We start from the raw sequence: 21178 nt of genomic DNA, 5'->3' as shown, positions 1-21178 counted from the left end.
ATTTTTATTTTTTTTTTGGGGGGGAAATGAGGAAGTGCAGTGCTCGGAGTGCAGGATTTTATGAAAAATTAATTTTGAAAATCGTTAATTGAGTGTTTATGGCTCTGCACTCACTGGCACAAAAATGGAAATATGAATATGAAACGCAATTTTTAAGCGCATAAATATGGAAACAAATTAAATGCGAGAGATTTACGACTGCCGGCATGGGCCTTAAATAACTTTTATACATTTTTTAGTTGAAATACAATTAATATTTGAGAAGGCAAGCGAAAAGCGTCGCCGTACAATCGTACAAATAATAAACTGCTTAAATCAAATGTCAGTCAGCCAGTTGACTTCAATTTGCATAGGCAGCTAAATCATTTTGTCGTGTCTTTCGAGTGCTAGAGTGAGTATGAATGTGAGTACGAGTGTGAGTGCGAGTGTGAGTATGGGTGTTTGTATGCGCATAACAAGAGCAAACAATATTTCTCACATAAATTCACACTTTAACCAATTTGCATGCAATCTGCGGGGGTGAAACAACTTTTGCCCAACACCACCCCCTCTTTTTTTGTGCCACCAGCCATCCCGCCACTGTCTGGGGTAGAAACTCTCTGCATTTTGCGCATGATTGTCACAGGGGGGAGATCGGAGTAGGAATCGGAATTGGAATGAAAAGCTGCGGGGGTTGCCGACTCATTTCTACTGCATTCAGTGCAAACTTTTTGCATATTTAAATGGTTCTGGGCTATGGGCTATGGGCTATGGTCTCGGTGGGGCTCTGGCCTGGCAGCCAGAAAACTGCACGAGTGACTGAATGAGTTTGAATGAACTCGGCATACAGTGGGGGAGCAAAAAAAAAAAAAAAAACCAAACCAAAACAGCAGCAACACAACACAAACAAACCAAAAAACAAAAACCAAACTACAGCCCACGGTTGCAGCAGAGTTTTTCACTTCCCTGTTCTCTGGACATCGTCACCAGCAACAAAATCGAGAACATTTCAACGCAACCGAGAAAGATGGTCGGGGAAATGCGAAACAAATGGGGAATATGTGTACGGCTATACGAGGAAATATATGCAGTTGAATGGAAGGAAACAGGCAGGATACAGTGGTTACAAGTTGGTAATAAAGTTTCTATACCAGATATATAGATAAAAATTTAAATATATATAGTTGGTGGAAAGATATACCTTGGAAAGTATTAAAGATTAAATAGTAGATGTTATAACATTATAGTTTTAATACCACTGTGCTGTAAGGGCAATGAATTCACCCTTTCGCCTTGAGAGCTCTGTGTATTCTTGGGGCAACCCACTAACCAGACCCACTGCGAACACTCTCTTGCCAGTTGAACTGCACTTTGGCATTGTACGAACTTAAATCAAAAGGTGACTAAACGAGAATTTCCTTTTTAAATTAATAAACTCGGCCAGTCGGCTGACGTTCGCAGCGGCCCTCTAGCCAGTAGCCAGGAGTTGGCTTTTGCCTTTTGGCTTTTGCCCAGTTGGTGCCTTTTGGCCCGGAGGCGCCTCAAACTTACCCGCTAACTGCACTCATAAATTCAGTTTTGGGTGGCAAAGTTTTCTGACATTTTCTGCATTTTTTTATGGTCGCTAAAAACTTTTGCTTCTCTCAGTGAATTTCCATTTTTTAAAATATAAAATAAATACACATTTATCTTACGGAATTGTTTGACAAATCATTAGGTGCAGATACTCGCGGAACTCACCTGAAAAGAGAACCAGATAAAGATATTGATTTATTAAATATAATTATTAAATAAACTTGTGATTTATGGAAAAATAATGAACCCACAAATTTATGATTCTGTTCGGGCAATTATTCAAAAGCAGCCAGTGGATAAAAACGAATGAAAATAATATGACTGAGTACTGAATACATTTAAATTATTTTTGTGCTAGACTCTTAAAATTAAAATGAAATATATATAAATTAAAGTATTGTTTAAGGCTTTATTTTATTCCTCAATATCTTAAGGATTCGCTTTTGGTATTAACTGGAAGCTCAACCGCCGTCGGAGTATTTGCAGTTCAACTACCCCCAATCAGATGGCCGTAGATTGTTGGCCAGGATACGGGTTAGCAGGACCACACACTCGCCCGCCAGCTGATAAATATCACCCTCCGAGAAAGACGACTCGGTTTTGGCTTTGGTAGGGCGGTTCGCTGGAATGCCGAGATACCAACAAGGCCACAGCACATGTCCTGGGCCCAAGTGTTTTAATTATAAAAATGAGACATCGCAAGGCGGGCGAGCAGACATCTTCGATGTGGCCGGGTCTGTTCCGCTCCAACCCTCCATCTGACTTGAAATAGTTGGTCGAACTATGCGAAGCGCGTGGCAGTTGCACGAGCCTTCTGGTTGCCCCCCCGGGGGCGCAAAAACTCTGAGAAACGCCAGGAAAACAACCGGAAGGAAGCGCATGTTGACTGAGTCCTTGTTTTCGTTTGCGTCCTCGTTCCCATTCGCTGACTTATCAGTATAGAGTCCTGCGTATCTTATCACTCGCAATTTAAATGCGATGCCAGGAATGGAGGGTTGTCAGGAAGGACTATCCGTGGGAGTTCAAACTCTAACCGAAGGCGTTTCTTCATTTGGTCTTTATTCAGTCAGTTGGCTAATATATTTATTTCTCATTAGGATCCTTTATTAAAAGTATTTCAAAACTATACAATTTAGAGCTCCTTGAAGATGGCATCTCGGAAATCGTATTATTTCTAACCAAAGAACTCAGCGCTTTGTGAACTAAAATGAATGTCCCAAGAAAATAAATTTAAATGAAGTTCACAACTTTAGCCGCCTGACACCATTTAAATAATGAGGAAAATCACCGAAAAGTTGAATCGCAGGACTCGGGCGAAAAGTCACCAGAAGTAGGCAAAACGGAAGCCATAAATGAAATTAAAACAATAGAGTGAGGGATCCAGCTTGGACCCCCAAAAACCCAGGGTGGGTTCATGGGTTCGCTGGTTGGATATGGCCCTGGCCCTGGTATTTGCTGGTTCTCTAAGGACTGAAAATTAGGGTCACTGGGTGTGTGTCGCTCTTTTTTCTATATTTTTTTTTTTTGTTTTTCTGGAAAACATTGCGTAACACAAACGGAGGACAAAAGCGGGAGAGATAGCGGAAGATAAGAGGGAAAATGGGGATATGGCCAGAGATAGGAAAAAGCCAAAATATCTAGACCGAAAATTTGTTACCAAGTGGAAAATGTTGCTTCGCTTGTTGGTTTTTCTTTTGCCCTTTCGGTTTTCCTGTTTTTATTTTTCCCCACCATTTTCAATGCGGCGCCCATTTTTTCCGCTTCCTTCACTTTTTTTTTTTATTTTTATTCATTTTCAGCCGCGGTCTTGACCAAAAACAAGTAGAAAACTTTTGCCGGGTCTGTTATATATAAATATATATTCTTTGTTCGGACTCATTCGGTATATATATTTTCCTTATTTTTTTTGACTGCACACACAGTCAGCAACTTTTGTTGTTTGTTTTTGGGTTTTTTGTTTTTTTGTTTTATTTGACTGCCCGCTGTTTTTGCCATTTTTTATATTACCACGCCATTTATCATTTCCTGCTGCCAAAACACACTTCCCAACCATCTACGGCCATCCCGCTCCACCTCCGGACGGACTCCCTCCCGAAAATCTCCTATTTCTGTATATAACAACATTTGCATATTTGAAACATTTTTGGCATTATTTACCCAGAGCCCAGAACCTAGACTTCAGCAGGTAAATAAGACGATTCTCATGCGGTTTTAATTTAATTTATTAAAAAAATAGAAAGAGAAACCTGACTCTGGCTGCGATTTTCCTGGTGGGTGGTGCGTGCGAGGCCTCAGTTTGACGCACCCCCTCAGCCACGCCCACAGCTCGACACCGCCCCCACCTCCACCCCAAATCTAATGGAAATTCTAGCTGGCAGTGAAACTGAAACCGAATCGAGGAAAATGCCTCGAGACTGCGTTTTGTTTTCGTGTTCGGTTAACTTCGCTCTTGACATTTCCTGGTGCCAGAGCAGTCCGGGCTTCTGACTCCGGATCCGAGTACGAGTACTAGTACGAGTACGGGGTTTGCTTTTCGACGACTCTGCGTGTTTGCATTTGACACATTTAATTCCAGGCCTCCCCCCACAGCCCACTCCTGCCGGAGCGGCAGTTTTTACCTTCCCAGCCCTTTAGGCCTGACGCTGACATGATTTATTAATTATTCGCCGAAACATGAAACGAACTTGAGTTCTTAATTTTCGACCTTTAAGCAGAAGGCTAAAGCTTACTTATAGCTCTTATGGCTTAGAGGAATCAGCTCAGTTACTTTTCAGATACTTTCTAATCAAAAGCCATTAGAAAACACACGTGTTTTTCTTTTCAAATTCCCATTGGCTCGTGAAAAACAACCTAAGAGATACAAACAGAGCACACCAGAGCAGCCAGACGACTAGATATGTTTTATTTTCGAAAAATTAAATTTTTGTTGAAAAACGAAAACAAGACAAAAGAAATGAAATGAAAGACTGAGGCTGCGGCTGCGGCGCGGCAGCTATGGCATAGAAAACAACTTGTTGGCGCTGCACGCGGAACGCGCCAAGCGAGATAGATGGATGGCTCTGGTGCCAAGATTTATGGTTGATCAAGAATTTCCCGTACACTGCCGCTGCTGCTGCTGCATGCGTTTTTCCAACCAAACCCAAACTGAACTCATCTACTCCCTCGTATTTTTAGATTTCCTTTTCGTTTCGGTTTTCAGTGCAATGCACCCATCTCAGTCAGCATCTTTGCCGCCGTCTAAGATATTCCTTGGCCGGGTGTTTTTTTTTTTCTAAGCCGGGTGAGAAGAAGAGATATGTCTCTTGGGTGTATTCATAACATGGCCGCCCCATAAATATGCCGCTTTTCCTACAAGACATCCGATGTCGGTGCAACGGGCCGCACAGCCAGCCAATCGAAAATAGGAAAACAGGAACACTAAAACTGGGCGTACGCCGGTCGACGCCTTGACGGATTGGACGGATGTGGCCTGGGCAGATGCAGATTCAGATGCAGATACAAAGACCCAGATGCGAGATGTGAGATGCAGATGCAGTGCATCAAGTGCCGATCGCTTGCAATCAACTTGCCGGCCGAGTTTGCGCCTGGTTAATTGAGAAACTAGTTTCGCTGGGCCGTTAAAGCGATGAAAAGGATAAAACTAGTTGGCTGGATAATGGAGGTGATCGTGATCAGACTTTTGGGAAAGTTTTTAAAACAACCAGTTGGTATTTTCCTTAAATAGTGATAACATTTAATCTTTCTCGAGTGAAAACCAAGACTTTATGGTTAACCATATTCCCCGGACAGTTGCTTCTCCCCAGTGAGCCATTAAATAGCCCCAAGAATTATTTTAAAATTCATGATAAACATTTTCTGATATGTATTTTTTTAGTGCAGTTGCAAGTGCACTGATCCCACAGTGCCATTGGTGTAATCTTGGCTCTTGTCTCGTGTCGCAGGAAGTGTTAAGCGGAATGTTTTAATGGCAGCTCAGCCATTGAGGGCTCGCTGGTCCCCGCACACATACAGATATATGCAAATTACAAGAACTAAGCTAATAACATGTTCGCCCAGACAGCCCAGGTGGGACGGCGAATGGGAAAAGGATCTGAAACGTTTTAATTTGCAAGTGCCGCTCCGTAAACGGGTTCGATACAATGTCTCAATTTGAGACTGGATCTGGGGATCCTGGATCTTGGGAGATTCCGATTGGGGATCACCACCTACAGATTTCTCTGGGTGTAGTGAAATTCATAAAAATTCAAATAAATAAAATTGAAATTAAAAGTTGTTGTGCAACAAGACCGAAAGGTGATAAATCAGGTGACAGAAATTAATTGAGTTATTCAACATTGGAAGCATCGGATATCAGTTCCCCCACCTTGGCACCTGCGAGAGTGTGTAGATACTTGTCGTCGGGGTTGTTATTGGATGTGTTTTTATTTCTTTCTTTTTCTTTTTTTTTTTTTTTAAAGCTCTGAGGTCCCCAGATCCGGCTAAAGCCGCACCTTCAAAAAAAAAAAAGCAAGTAGAGAGTACAAGAATATGGCAGAAGAAACTGAAGCCGAAGACATTTCGCCACGACTTGCTTTACTTTTTTTTCGGGTTATATGGTATATATATTTTTTCTTCCTTTTCGTGGCTTGTTGCCGGTTGATTTTGGATTAATTTGTTCTGCAGTGGAGTAATCCCCCACGCCCGTCTGCATTGCAGGCCCATTGCGTCACAAAAGGTAAAAATACGGAACAAAATCCTCAGAAAAGAAATATATGAAATCAAGTGAAGACGCAGCACAAGTCACCTCTACCTGGCCGTTCTGGTTGCGATTTTTGCGGCTTTCCGACTTTGCGACTCTGTATGTCTGTGGCAGGTTTTCGTTTTTGGATTTTTTTTTTTGGCTTTATTTGCTGCGGAATGATATATGAAGTATCTCATGGTATGACATTAACAGCACACACGAACATGTAGTTTTGTTATTTATTGAGTTTTCAGATATTTTGAAGGCATTAACATTGAAACAAATTATTATGATTACAAGATTTATGGCCGCCAGCCAGCGAAAACACACGAATAATCAACTCAGATACAGATACCGGGCAAGAGGACAGAGAAGACCGCAGAACGTTGCATGCATCTCATTTGAATGTTGCCCCATCGCATCCTTCCACCAGCGGCTCCTCCTTTTTGTCACTTGCAGTGGTATCTGTATCTTATCTGCCACACTCTGTCGCCTGCCCATCGTTTTTGCAATTTGATGGATTGCAGAAATATCTCAGAAATGCATTTGAATTTTTTGAAACTCTATAGTCTGCAAATAAAATATATAAAATAAAATATTATTACTATTTTTTAGCCGCCATTCTACAGATGATTTAAGTGATGGCTGATAACCCGGGCACATCCCACAGAACTTCTTCCCAGTACCGGGCACCCCACAGACCCATTTGTTATTGCCTTATTAACATTGATAATCTCTGGACAGTGGCCAGCTAGAGTCTGGTCCTGGCTATCCCAGCCAACTTGGTGGAAGACACTGAGCCGGGTGACCCACGCATGCCGCTAAATCAGAATTTGCCATCGAAGCGTAGACGCGACACTTTTGGCCAATTGCGATTGCAGCTTGGCCGCCAATTGCATAATTGGCTAGTTGAAATGCGCAAGTGCGAGCGGTTTTTTATTGCGGATGCACTGGCAGACGATTCAGCAGGTTCGATAAGGTAAGCGCCCTGTCTGGCAATAGCCATTACACTCTAAAAATATTCTCCTAAATTATTTACTTAATTAAATAACAAATAAAATTGAATCTTAGGGTCTGAGTTATAAGGAAGGTCTATTAGAGAAAACTATATAATTAAATTAATCCAATTAATTTATAATTATATTTTTAAAGTGCTGTTTGTGGCTTAGTGGGTCCTGGAACTCTGCCGGCTGGCGGTTTTCTAATCGCGTTTATTGATTCAAAGACGGCCCAGGCGGACACCTGACCGCAAATGGCTGGGGCCTGGTTTCTATTTCGATTCTCGATGACGATTGGGTGCCAATGCCGGCGGCGTTGCAACTTCGCGCCGGACTTCATAATTGCCACAAGTTGACGCACGTCGCACGTGTAGCTACGTGCTGGCATTAAGCTATCCCCCGTACCCATCGTACTCATTTTTTATCACACTTTTATTGCTTTTCTGCGCCAAACGTCTAATGCGATTCTTCATAATTTTTATAGCGTTTTTATCGCTATTTTCTCCCAGTCTGCTTCCTCCGGCCAAAATGTCTTGGCCTGTCTGTGGGGTGATGGGTTTTTCTATTTTTATTGTGGACCCTGTTAATTCTAACTATTTGTTGCAGTTGTTGTTGATGGTGGTAGTGGCACTTTGACTAATTGCACTGCACTTGCCACAGGGAGTTGCTGTTGCTGCCGCTGCCGCTGCCGCTGTCAGTCAGCTTGTCCAAACAATTTGTCATCTTCTCTGTCATGTCACAAATGGGTGGCTACACTTCTGTATGGGTGAGTGGTGGGTTAATTTTTATTAGATTTTCATGGAAATCCTACTTTATAGACTCACCGTCCAGTCAGTCAGTCAGTCACTCAGTCAGTGTGTGTGTCTGTGCCACATCGTTTATCACTTCCTTTGACAATTTACATGCAAATCAATCGCTGGCTCGTTTTCTTTTCTTTTTTTAGAGACGAGAAACCAGAGACCAGAGCCCAGAGGGCCAGACCCACAGATCCGTAATTAAGTTGTTATAAAGGTATTTACGAGTATTCCAAGAAAATAATTACTCCATTATTCTAAAAATGTGGTTTTGGTTTATTTTTTAAATGAATATATTATTTAAATTTATTCTTAAATTTATGCCTGAAATATTCTATTGATTTTCCAACTCCATCTCTCTGGTTCTATCCTCGCGAATTCCTTGGAGCCAATAAATATTTTGCAATCTCTCAATCTCGGCTTGGTTCCTGATTTCTCCCCCACCACACCGTGGCCAATCAACTTCAATTTCGTTTAACATTTCTTCCCAGTCACTCCGTCGCGGTTGCAGTCCTTAAAGCTCCTCGATCCGAATCCATCCACCAAGTATCGACCCTTGGCTGGAGGACCTCATAAAGCTTTCGACTCGAAGGAAACCAATTTGTTCTGCCGTTTGATTTAAACGGTTTTATGGTCCGTCCTGTTGTTTTCACTCCATGTCCCGGGACAGGGACTCCCCTTCGGGCTGTCTGTCTCTCTGTCTGTCGGTCGACGACCACGACGCGCCCTTAAGTATGCCACTCACAGAGGGCTGGCCGCCCCGCGCTATCCACCACCCACTATCCGCCACCCTCCTAACCGCCTTCGACCGCTTGGGACTCGGGCAAATTTGCAGCATATGCACGGAGGATAAGGACAAAGGACATTTCGGTTTCGCAAGACATTCGGTCAGAATTCAAATATATTTGGGCATGTGTTGGCTACCGAACTGCCTTCCCCCAAAGGATAATTGTATGTGTGTGTGGGTGTGTGTGTGTGGAGCAAATGGCTGCCGTAACGGTTTAATCTGTTTTAAATTATTTTTTCTTTTTGGCATTTTTGGCGATTTCATAAAGCGAGGGAGAAAGGGATGGAGGTGAAAAGGCGCAAACACTAATCGGATTTGCACTGTTAAAAATTAAGTTTGTTTATTTAAAATATTAAATTTATTAAAAATATTACAAACAGTTCTAAATACATAAGTTGTAAAATTTTAACCTTTTTTCTGCATTTATTTTTTGTTTATATTTCAGACTATATTTGTTGAATTTTAAAATATTTTTGAAATTTGTTGTTTATTTTTTTGGGAGTACCTTGCCCTTTTAATCCTCAAACAATGTTCGCTGTCTCTGTCATATCCAACACTTGCTTTCTCCCTCTCCTTTCACCAACACCACCAAAGGAGGCTGAGTATCTGTGTGAGGGTCTCGGGGCAAACGCGTTGCCAGGCCAGCGCTTGGCATCAAGATTAATTTTAGACGAGAAAAAAAGGAAAGAAATAAGTCAAAATGATTAATGGGCTTTAATTTTTGTTGCTGTTGTTGCTGTTGCTGCTGCTGCCCTCTTCTCCTTTCTTTTGCACACTTGTGAGGGTATTGGATGCTCCATCTCGCTCTCACTGTGGCTCCCACACTCTTCCTTTCCCACCCCCGCCCAAAAGGTTCAGTTTTCGGCTATCCGAAATAGTTTCGAAAGGTTAATGCATCATTTTTTGTTGTTTTTTCCAACCATCTTGGCTATCTCTATCCCCGTCCCGCCTCGACAGATGCCCGGCTCTAAGGGCATCTCTTTCACATCCCCCGCCATTGAAATCCCTCCATCCCCTCGGGCGGCGGCCATGCCGGCTGTTGATTACCGGGAGTGGGAACGGGAAGGGAGCGGGATTATGGCTGCGACTGCGACTGCTCTTGCCGCCACCTTTTGATGCTGATTACTTCTGTCGGGGATGGCGGTTGTCAGTATCTCATGGATTTGAATGCATCCCAAAGATACAACAAATGCGAGATACATTTGAGCAGAAACTAAATACAAATTTTAGATATTAAATTTATTTTTCTTAAAAATGTAATTAAGGATTAAAAATAATTCTTATAAACTGATTAAATAATTATATATATTATTATTAATATTTTTAATCTCATGGATTTGAATGCATCCCAAAGATACAACAAATGTGAGATATATTTGAGAAGGAACTAAATACAAATTTTAGATATAAAATTTATTTTTCTTGAAAAGATATTAAAAGATAAACAATAATTCCTATAAACCTATTAATAATATTTTATTATGTTTTAATATTTTTAAAAATTCCTTAAGCCACAATCTCTTCCAAAATAAGTCCACTTTTTAGGCCAACATGATTTCCTGCATCTGACACTGCCACTGAAGTATTCCACTTAACTCTTTCCTAAGTTGCTCTTCTTATTTATTTCCTTTTTTTTTTGCTTTTTGGATTATTTTGAGTCATTTTTTGTTGTGTGCCCTTTTAATTGTGAAATTTCCACGAAATTTTGCGATGCGACTTTCAGTGAGTTGATTCGTGTTTTTCGAGGCTGACACGATTCCGCCAAAAAGCCCAGCCCGACGACGTGGACACCGAAGTCCGAGTCCGAGTCCAAGTCGAAGTCAGAGTCAGATTTGGGTTTGGGTTAGGGTTTTGGGATTTAGCTGGGGTCCAAGTGGCAAGACCGAGTGCGGGGTTGTGGGTTTGGGTCAGTGAGCAATCCGGACCGCATTTGTGTCATTTTGCGACAACTTTGACATGTGTGACATTGTTTTTTTTTTTTTTTTGCCTTAACTCTTTTTCTACGTTGGCTTCTCTCACTTTTCTGTATATTTTTTGCGACATTTTCGTGTTGTTTGTCGAGTTTGCTTTGCGGCTTGCAGCAAACAACAAAACGAATTATTTCATGTATTTCTTGTCGTTGTTTTTTTGTGCGAAACTGAGCCAGACTTGCCCACGGCTAGTTAGTTTAGATACGAGATACATAGATATAGATTATGTATATGTGTAGATACATTGTGTGTGCAGCTTTTGTTTGACTCGAATTTGCCGCTCAGCTTTTTTTTGTACAACGTTCGCAGTTCTTAGTTTTTGTAGCCGGACTTGGGACTTGACTCTTTTATTTTTGTCAGCTCGTGCTGTTCTGAACAATGAGTCGGAGTTTGTGGCAAAATACTTTTGAAATTCAAGACGCAGCCAGCAGATGCAGATTCAATGGTCAGATACTTTAAAAAGCGTTTCTAATTTGTGTTTTTGTGGAAAATCTATTTCGCGTGTTTTTCTTTTAAAGTCACATATTTGTAATATTTGTTTGGACATCTTCGACTGCCGACGGCGCCGCCACCCGCAGCTGCAATATGCAAATATTTTTTACATATGCCGGCACATCCTCTAACGCTTCTAGAGCACATCCTTGCGCCCCGGCTTTTTTGTTCTACTTCCAGCACTCGCCCAGTGTGGGACAAAACGAAAAAATCAAGATTTATTTCTATTTTTTTATGACTTATTGACTTCTTCACACAAATAAATCACAAAATTTTCTCCATTGTGATGTGTTTGTGAAAATATTGGAAGTGAGTGTGATTTATGGGCGGAGAGTTCCACACATGTTGGGAACTATTCTCACGGTGGGTTGTAAAGGTTGTAAAGATGAGGAAACTAGTGGGTGACCTGATCAATTTCGGGGGTCAGAATCAGTATAAAAACGAGTTGCAGGCCCTCCAAAAATATAGATTTCCTCTTGAAGAACCTGCTGCAGCCTCTAAGCCAAGTTTCCTAATCCTTATACACAATACACAGCTAGATCTAAGCTGAATCGGCTGTGATTTATGTATATCCCCACAGCCGAGGAGACAAACATGAAACTGCATCGAGAGCAAACAAAAATTATTTGATTTATTATGAATTTCGTTTTCAAGTTGAAAGTAAAAATCTTGAACTGCATTCGAAGACGGCATTATGGACCAAGGGATGTAGATACGTACGAATCGATTTCAGATCGACGACAACAATGCGAGCTCATAAATAATAATTTGAGAGAGTGCCGGGCAAAAAGAACGTTGGGAATCTAAAAAGAAGAAGGCCAGAAGACCGGGCCGGGCCGGGCCGGGCCAGGGCGAAACTGTAAAAACAGGTAACCTTCGGCACACACACACTAGCAGTCGCAGTTCAAGATACAGATACAATGGAAGCCGAGACGTGGGCTAAAGCCAAAAGTCATGCCTAGTACTTCGATTCCAGCGGCTCAGCGAGTCGAGTTCAAAGCCAGATAATGGACTATGGAGATGCGTTTGCCGAGATATCCGCACCAAATTGCCGCTGCGAAGGACGAATATTAATTTTTATGACCGTACAAAATGACGATTGCATAACTGGCCGCCAGGTGACCGCCAGGACGACTTCCTAATGGCCCATATGATTTCTGCCTCGGAAACCCAGACCCTATGACAAGTGACAAAAAGGAAAAGTACCATAAAAATCTATCTGGCGGAACAGCAGGTTTTCACTTTCGGTTTCGCATCGTTTTTGTTGTTTGTTGTTGTTGCTTTTTCAAGGACACCTTGAGCATTAAAAAAATACATTCCTTAGATTCCTTGGCGAATTTAGGTAGTTTCGCTCCAGGGATTTTCCCTGGTAGGTTTTCTTTTATTTCTTAGCTTTGCGAGGAGTTTTCATTTAGTGCCATGTCTTTTTGCCCTTTTTTTTGGGAAAGTGTTCTGTGCAGTTTATTTTTTAGTTTTGAGTTTTTTGCGTTCCTTGTCGGGTATCTCTTTGCCATAAATCATTGTCACCCGCTTCGGCGCAATGTCACTGCAAGCGCTTCCCGCTGGGCGCTGGGCGCTGGCCCCCGACTCTGAACTCTTCTGACTCCGATTTTTTGACCAAGGCTTCGTTTTCCAGCCACACGAACTTACAAAAAATACAAAATCAAAACTTCCGAGGACTGAATGTTATTTCGAATAAAAAATAATACAACTTTTTCATATATTTTTTGGAAGGAAAAGGATAAAAAGAGGTAACAGTTAGTTAGAAGACCAAAATGAATATTAGGCTAGAACCCTGACCATATCCGGTGTATCGCTCTTATTTCTTGCCTACTTTTAGACCCAAAGTTACTCATTTCCGCCGGCTTATCAAAAGCCCAGATCCCTTAGGTATTTCATTATTTTTTTTTTCACTTTTTAAAAAACTATCCCATTTCTGACGATCAACAAAACAAAATCATTTTGAAAATGCCGTTTCTGGTCTTTTGTTTTTTGTTAACTTTAAAATGTGCTGTGTGTGAAATTTGGGCTTTTATTTGAGAGGTTTTTGTTTTATTTAAATTTGTTGTGGCTTGCATATGATTAATTAGCCGTTTCATGTCGCCATCCATCAATGGGGCTTAAAATATAATTTTAATTTCAAATGCAAACCAAACAAGTTTCCTCTGTTGTTTTGCTGTTTATTTTTTGTTGGATTTGTTTTTTATTAACAGCAATTTCGTTTACTTTTGTTGCTTAGTTTGGGCTTTCGGCCGAATCTCTAAGGTCGTGATTAATGTTTTTACAAAAGAGTTGTCGCCATTTTCATGCCGACTTATAAATCTTTTTGTGGCTTTGTCATGAGTGTGAACTTGATTGAGAATCCGTTTAAAAGGAAGTTACCAATGAATTTGAATAAACTAAAAAAGTAATATAGAAAAATATATATATTAACAAATATATATATTAACAATAACTAGGACATCCACAAAAGCGGCAACAACAACAACAAGGACAATGCGCCGCAACAATGGCCGCATAAATTTTCTATGCGGAGAACCCGAGAGTGTCCTGTCTCTGTGTGTGTGTGTAAGTGTGTGTGTGCGAGAGAAATGGCTGCCCTTTCCCACCATTCGGATGTGAAACTATGTTGCCCAGGATATGTGCAATAATTCAAAAACGAATTCCAAGTTCAAAGCGCCCATTACTCGTGCCCAGTTCAGTCCAGTTTCAGCTTGGTGCTCAGTTTTCAGCTTTCCAGCTTCAACTCCCGACGAATCCTGATACCCAAAATCCTCTGATCCCTGACCCCTGACCCCTGGCCCCCTGATGCCCCTTTTTGCAAATTTATGCAAATGGCTAATAAGCCTGTCAACAGTTTGCAGTTTGCAGTACAAATGAGTGATGACCTGGCTCCAGCATCCGAAAAATGCATTTTGAGTTATGAAGTGTTGAATCGCTTTGTGGCCAAAAAACTTATACCTTGCTGGGTGCACTTTGAAAAAAAGTTTCTATATTCTTTCTCAAAAATAAAGATTATTTATGAGAAAGAAGTTTTTATATGGAATTTGATAAAAAGATACAAAGGCCGTCGGTATAAGTTCTTACTTTTTGTCATATGTCTATGTTCTCTAACGTTTTAAGATTTCAAATCTTAATCTTTAGTTTTGAAAACATATTGAAAGTAAATCCTTTTTTTCATATAGAATTTTTATATTTTAATTATTATATTTACATATTTCTTGATTATAAGATTATAAAATTTAGCAAAAAATACTATAGAGTATCTAAAATATTTTGATGTATATCTGATGATAGAATCTGACTAGAGAATTCTATGATTTTCTTATTTTATTTATTTTTCTTATTGATTTTATATTATTAATATTTATTTCCAATACTTTTCTCCCCTTTTTTGACCGTGTATCTTTAAGGAAATTGAAAAGTCAAGCTCTGGCACTTACCTTTTTAATCCAACAACGTGTGCTTATCCTTCAATCCTTGGGAGCTTTGCAAATTTCTCAGTTGAAGTAAAACTTTACCCACATTGAAATGAAACTTTATCTTCGCATCTGTAGATGTTTTCTTACTTTTTCTTTGTATTTTTTGGCTGTCTACGATTATATTTTCTTTTTTGACTGCGAGAGTTAAAACTTTTGCCTTTTGAAGTTAAAAATATTGCTCGTTTTGCGGGGGACTAGAAAACGTTGTGCGGCAGATTCAAGTTTTGGGTGCACGTTGTTAAGAATAGATAAACACTTAGGTAGTAGGATTTGGCTTGATCAATTGGAACTTTTTAGCACACTGTAGTGATATTGCACAATTAGCGGGGTACATCTGCCAGACACCTGCCAGACAGACACTCAAAAAGATACGCGCGCGAATTTCTTTTTTTTTTTTGTTTTCTGTTTTTTTTTGCTGCCTGAATCCCCCCTGGTCTGGGTTTTTGTTTTGATTTGCTTGCTGGTGTTTTTATGGCGATTATTATTGTTATTATTTTTGGGGTTTAATGTCTGCGCCGAACGAGGGCCACTGTGCGACTGCGGTTCTAATTTTTTACGATTATTGTTATGATTATTTTTACGGCCTGGGCCAGGGCGATCTTTACGGCCTGGGGCCTGACAATTGGAGCACACCAACTGCGAAGAGAGGAGCGCCAAAAGCGACCGCGACGGCGGAGAGCGAGCGAATAGTGTTCGGTACCGTTTTCACCGTTATGTCTCTGGGATCCCCACACACACAGGGACACACACACAACCACACAGACAGACACTGGCTCGCACACGTGGGCAAAACAGCGTACTCGGCTCGAGTGCTTTGTTCGATGTTGATTTCTTTACGACTCCTATCAAACTAAAACCATAAAGCATTCAATTCCAACCATATACATGTGAAAATCCCAGCGAGAACTCCTTATTAATCCAACGTTGGCGTTGGCGCTGGCGCTGCCGCAGCCGCTGACGTTGGCTCTGCCGCTCCTGTTGGCGTTGGCGTTTGCGTTGACGTCAGCGTTGGCCGCATCGCCGACTGCTACGCCGACAGCGACGCTGCCGCCCATAAAGTATTTGCCAAAAGAACCGTTCTGCTCTCATGGCCTTTTGAGTGACTGAGCGAGCGAGTGAGTTAGTGGCTGAGCCGCTCTTCTCGGCTCTGCCATGCGAAATTCACGAAGTTCGCCCGCCGGCAACATGGCTCTGGACTTCAGTCTCCGGACTCTGGAGCCTCCTTGCGCCAGAATGTGGGCTACGGTTTTTTTTTCATAGCTAGACATCAGGATTATTTTTTGATTTAATGGTACGTTTTTTTTATGATTTTAGTTGTAAATGAGTAGTAGTTGTAGTGCTATGTTTTGAATTAAAATAACTAACTTGACTGCATAATTCAGATACATTTTTTTATTCATAAATCTACAATTATTTTAATAATGACTTATATGGACTTTTTTAATGTCTTAAATTTAAAACCCTTGAATTTTGTAATAAAGAAAGATAAGTTACAACAGAAATATGTTGGACCAAAAAAAAATTTTCATTTTGTTTCAGTGAAAGGCCAAAATCCCAAATCCATTTCAAAAATATTCCCAAAAAAGGAAAAAAATTATAATTTAAAAAATTAAAAAGTCCAACTCAAAATTTTTTTAAAATAAAGTGAAGTTTTTCTGAAGGATACAAAAGCCTGACGTACTCCTAAGTGCAAATTAAAAAAAAAAAAAATACTTTATATTTCAAAATGAAAAATAAATTTTAATTTATTTTAAATAATTGCTCTTAAAAATTAAAAAAAAAAAATTTGATTTCAAAATATAAAAACTAGTTATAATTTCGAACTCTCGAATTTTTGAAAATAAAAACTTCAACATAAAATGGTATGGCCGGAAGACAGAAATGGAATGACAGTGTGAATGAAATGGAAGATAAAATGGATGATAAATGATAAAACGAGACGAATATACTTCCAGAGCGAGATGGCGGATGTGACGAATGTGGCCATTATTTTGCTTTATGTGTGTCGTGAGCGTGCCGCGCTGCTCTTTTTTCAATTGGGATTTCTCACATAAATTTACGCAGTCGTCGTCGTCGACAGCGCAGTCGGCGCTGCGTGGCTGCTCTGCCGACGCTGGCAGCGCTGAGCATACAGTGGCAGAGGCAGAGCTCTGCGCTCCCAGCGAGAGTCACTTGGCTCCTTTGGCGCAAGCAGAGACCTAGCGCGCTGAGAATTCCAATTGGAACAGTGTTTGCCAGCGGCAAAATGTTCGAGCCAAAAATGCGAAAATAAAGTATACGACTGGATATTAAAATATATTTTTAGGAAATATAAATTATATATATTATATATATATAATTTAATCATCATGATTAAATTCTCTAATTAGTTAAAATATGTTTGGATCTTTGTGGTTTTAGGATTGTTAGTTATAAAATTGACTAAACATTATTGAAAATTATAAAAGTAGAAAGTACAAATATTTAAATTGTTATTGTTTTTTGGAAAATTAAATTATTTGTGTTATTTTTTATTCGAAATAAACATAAAGCTTCTGGGCAAGGGTAGTTTGTCTTTCAAACAGTCTTCATTGGAGAAGAATTATTTGAAGGAATTATATTTATAGTTGACCCCGGAGATTAAGTTCATTTATCTGTTTATTAAACTTAAAATAAACATAAATAAATAATTTTATTTTTAAAATTAAAAAAAAAAAACACCAAAATAAATATATAATTTATTAGTCATGAAGATTGTCTCTTTTTGTAAATTTTTCAACTTTTGCCGACCCCCAAACAATTTTACACTCAATTATGTGCCGGCAATAAATATCAAGAAAACGAATGAATCGGTTTTAAAAGCACACTTGGCGCCCCAGCTCCAACACCCCATTTCCCCTTCACCCGGTCCGGATCGGGCCACCCACTCCAACGGGGATGCGTTCCGGCCCCAGTTTTCCTCTATCCCTCTTAGGAAAGAAGGGTCCCCTGGATGTTGCTGCCCGTACGCATCGCTGCTCTTTGACAACTGTGCGACTCTAAATCATTCAATTCGGGACCAGGATCAGGCCCAGACCCAGGCTCAGCTGGAATCGACTACCCGCCGGTGTCTCCTGGCCCACGGTTCTCGGTTCCTGGTCCTTTTTTGTCCCCGTGTGCTGGTGTCTCTGTGTGGCGTGGCGTTCACCTTGGAAAATATTTTCACATGCCGTCGCTGCCACAGACAACTCGCCCCAAAAGCCAGCGTTTCCGCTCCAGCAAGCTGCAGCAACAACTAAAATAACAAGTACGCATTTTAAGGATACTTTATAGACTTCATAATACCTTGTTTCGGGTTTAAAAAATATTTCTGATTATTTCTCAGCAATTCTACCTATAATACTGTCATTCCCTACCCCAGAATTAATTTGCAGTTTATTTTAAATGTGATTTTTTTAAGAAATATATTTAAATCGATTTCAAGTAAGTATCTAATATTATTTTAGAGATCAAGATACTTATAAAATATATATAGTATAATATAAATATAGATAACTATAGTATGGATATTGTATATATTTTATTCTACGCGACATATTCTTGTGGTAACATTATTATTTTAAAACTAAAACCACCCTTGAAACAAAAATTTTAATAGGTACAAGTAGGGTAAGGAAGAGGGACAATCGCGCGTGCCGTTCAGCTGGATGGGAGACTTCAAAAACCCAGCCTTCCTTGCTCCCTGTTCCCGGTTCCCTTTTCCTGGCTTTCTGGTTCTCCACACCACTCCACTCCACTCCACTCCAAGCAATTCCAGCAAATAAGTCAACCTGTGCAACCTGGGCAACAACAACTGGAACAACAACAGGGACAACAATCCCCCCAAAAGTGATCGATGAAGTTGCCCGCCAAATTTACGACGTGAAACTTTGAATTGTTTCGCATGTCGGTTCGATTTTGCCATCTGCCAAAAGGAACTTCCCTAACCCCATGGAGTACCTTCGTCGCAATTTCCTGGGGCACCGTATAAGCAGGCCTTTTGGTCTTTTTATTTATAAATTTTGTTATATTTTATTTACGATTGTACCTTTCAAGTATATTTTTACCCAGTTCAAATTTTTGTAACTTATCGTGTATGAAATGGTACATTTCAAATTTATTGTATTAATTGCTTTATGAACAGTACATAATTACATATTCTTTAACCAAAATTTAGTCAAAAACAGTTATATAAGGTGCAAAGTATCTAAGGTCAAATGATATTGGTAAGCATTATTTTATCATAGCGACGTTGCTCCTTGGGAGTAAGTCTACAGAACTCATCTTCAAAAATTTTTAGCTCGTTATTAGTATGAAGAGGTGGCCAAAGAGTGGTATAAGCCATGATCCTAAGAAATATATTTCTTAGTATAATTATTTAAAATTATATAGTGCCTTAAGGCATAAATACCTAACGAACTGCCAGGCACAGTCGGCATTCGGTTGGTTATCGATAAGAAGGCGAATTTCCTTTTTTGACTGTCTTGAGTACTCCCGACGGGTTTCATGATACATCTCCACACATCGTACCTGCCTGGAAGGAAGTTAAGGAAGATTACTAAGTGATGGTCAGAGTTTGCAGAAAATTCTTACAATGGAATTTTGTGACGTTTGAAATCGGGCTCACGGACTGTCTCTTTTTCGTCATCGAATTGGACTTGGTATACGGGTACATAGCTTTCAAGCCCTAGATCAATATCTTTTTCGTCGTAATCCGGATCGACGTATTTAGCATCATTCTTGTGTCGCCTGGACATGGCCGTAAAGGAATATCTCGTTTCCATGGAGCTGGGCCTGATAAACATGGATGCATTAATGGTCCTCATTCCCTTCGACTTCCTAATGTGCTCCATAGTTTTCCTCTTTTCGGCCATTTCGGTCCTCCGATCGATGGAGGCCCTCGATGAGCTGGCAGTCCCAAACGCACTCATTTTGGCTAGTTAAGAGTTACGTTTATTGGTTCTGATCTTATAGTATTTGTATCAGTAGGATGTAAAGTATTTATGTGTTGTGCGTTTTTAGGATAAATCCTAAAATTTAAATGAAATTTGTAAGAAGGCTACACAGACTCGAAATGAATTGTGACAAAAAGCGTCTATGACGGATAATTTTATTTATATTAATAAAGATATAATCGGAATACAAATGTCACTGAAATTATTCAACTGTCGGACTGTACAAATATTTCACTTTTTTTCTACTTGAAAACGGTTTAATTATCTCTGCTGATCGTTAGAATTAAGCAGAAGCGATAAATTTAAAAGCTGCGAAACTGGTTTCCCACTGCATATTTTTCAATGCCATTACTTAGCTCTGTAGAAGTAGCATTTTGAGGGCATTTTCCGTTAGTTGGCATGCAAGTGGATAATCAGTCAAGTCGATCGGGTGAGTCAATAAATAATCCACCTGCCCTCCTCGCCACTAAGCTGCACAGAAGTCGCGGAATAGACAACCAGAACCACCTGAATCAGGAGACAGTGGGACATGTGTACATATGACAGCATTTTAATGGTCGTTTATCATAATTTGTCTCTGGCTTTGGCTAATGCCAACAGAAATTGGTGACAGACTCTAGGGGTTCCACGGGTGGTCCTTGAATCCTTGACACTTGAATGTTAATTGAGGCCGCGAGCTCACACACATGCCACACAAAACGAAAGCTCCCAAGGATGGGGGCTGACTGATTGATTTCCTTGGACACATGGGATTATCGATTTAAGCTCCTCCGCTTAATGGCCACTATTTATATTTATTTAGCTAGTTATCAGCAAATAAATCCAGCGACCCCAACAACCTAAACCCATTTCGGTGGCATCTAATGATATGATTATGAAAAATACTAAAGACCCGTAAGCGAAACAGAGAGCGAAAATAAAATACGACTCACAGATACTTGTACGGTGCTGGCCATGCAGATACGGATATTTATGTATCTATGGGATCGAAAGCAAATGCGTGTGCGCCATTAAAATGAAAGAAGGCGGAACGCCTACAAAGTTGGGGCCATCGGCGGGGCAGGGCGGTTGGGAGGTGCCCTTGGTTCTGTTGGCTGTGTTGGCTGTTCTGGGGGGTGGTGAAATACGATGTGGCAACACCCAGCGGCGCCACTAACATGCACCCACACAACCAAACCCGGCTCACCCACACTTTCTCCCTTTCCCTTATTATTATTTTTTTTTTTGTTCCTTTTCCTATTTTTCTGGGGCCTCGCACGCACGCACTCGACACATGGCGCTATCGGCGCTTCCGGTGCGTGCGTCTCCATCGGCCCAACCCCCAGAACACCCACTCCCACTCCCACTGCCACTGCCTTCTTTCGGGCTTTCTGGCAGGCGTGGCTGGCAAGCCCTAGGCGATTCCAGAAGCTGAAAGCAGCACAAATAC

General features: G+C 40.5%; 2 protein-coding genes across 6 annotated transcripts in view; both read right to left on the bottom strand.

Annotated features, from left to right (window-relative positions):
* LOC6500572 (homeotic protein antennapedia) overlaps positions 1-15732 on the bottom strand; it is a 93698-nt gene extending 77966 nt beyond the window's left edge. For 2 of the 5 annotated variants that reach the window (XM_032451813.2, XM_032451820.2), the window contains exon 1: positions 14759-15730. The gene's annotated coding sequence lies outside the window, so the exon portion shown is untranslated. Of the gene's footprint in view, positions 1-14758 lie in introns of all 5 variants that reach the window. The other 3 variants (XM_014911144.3, XM_014911145.3, XM_044717597.1) reach the window with 2 other exon arrangements.
* Positions 15733-18881: 3149 nt separating this feature from the next.
* LOC6500571 lies at positions 18882-19868 on the bottom strand. Its single transcript, XM_001953464.4, has 3 exons — positions 19388-19868; positions 19206-19328; positions 18882-19143 (listed from the first exon to the last, which is right to left on the bottom strand). Exons 1-3 carry the CDS (start codon positions 19723-19725, stop codon positions 19008-19010), a joined length of 597 nt encoding a protein of 198 aa, XP_001953500.1. The 5' UTR covers positions 19726-19868; the 3' UTR covers positions 18882-19007.
* Between the last annotated feature and the right edge of the window lie 1310 nt (positions 19869-21178).

The sequence above is a fragment of the Drosophila ananassae genome, chromosome 2L, assembly GCF_017639315.1.
Source record: "Drosophila ananassae strain 14024-0371.13 chromosome 2L, ASM1763931v2, whole genome shotgun sequence".
Classification (NCBI taxonomy): domain Eukaryota; kingdom Metazoa; phylum Arthropoda; class Insecta; order Diptera; family Drosophilidae; genus Drosophila; species Drosophila ananassae.
The sequence above is the reverse complement of the archived record's forward strand: the minus strand, read 5'-3'. Positions and strand labels throughout refer to the sequence as shown.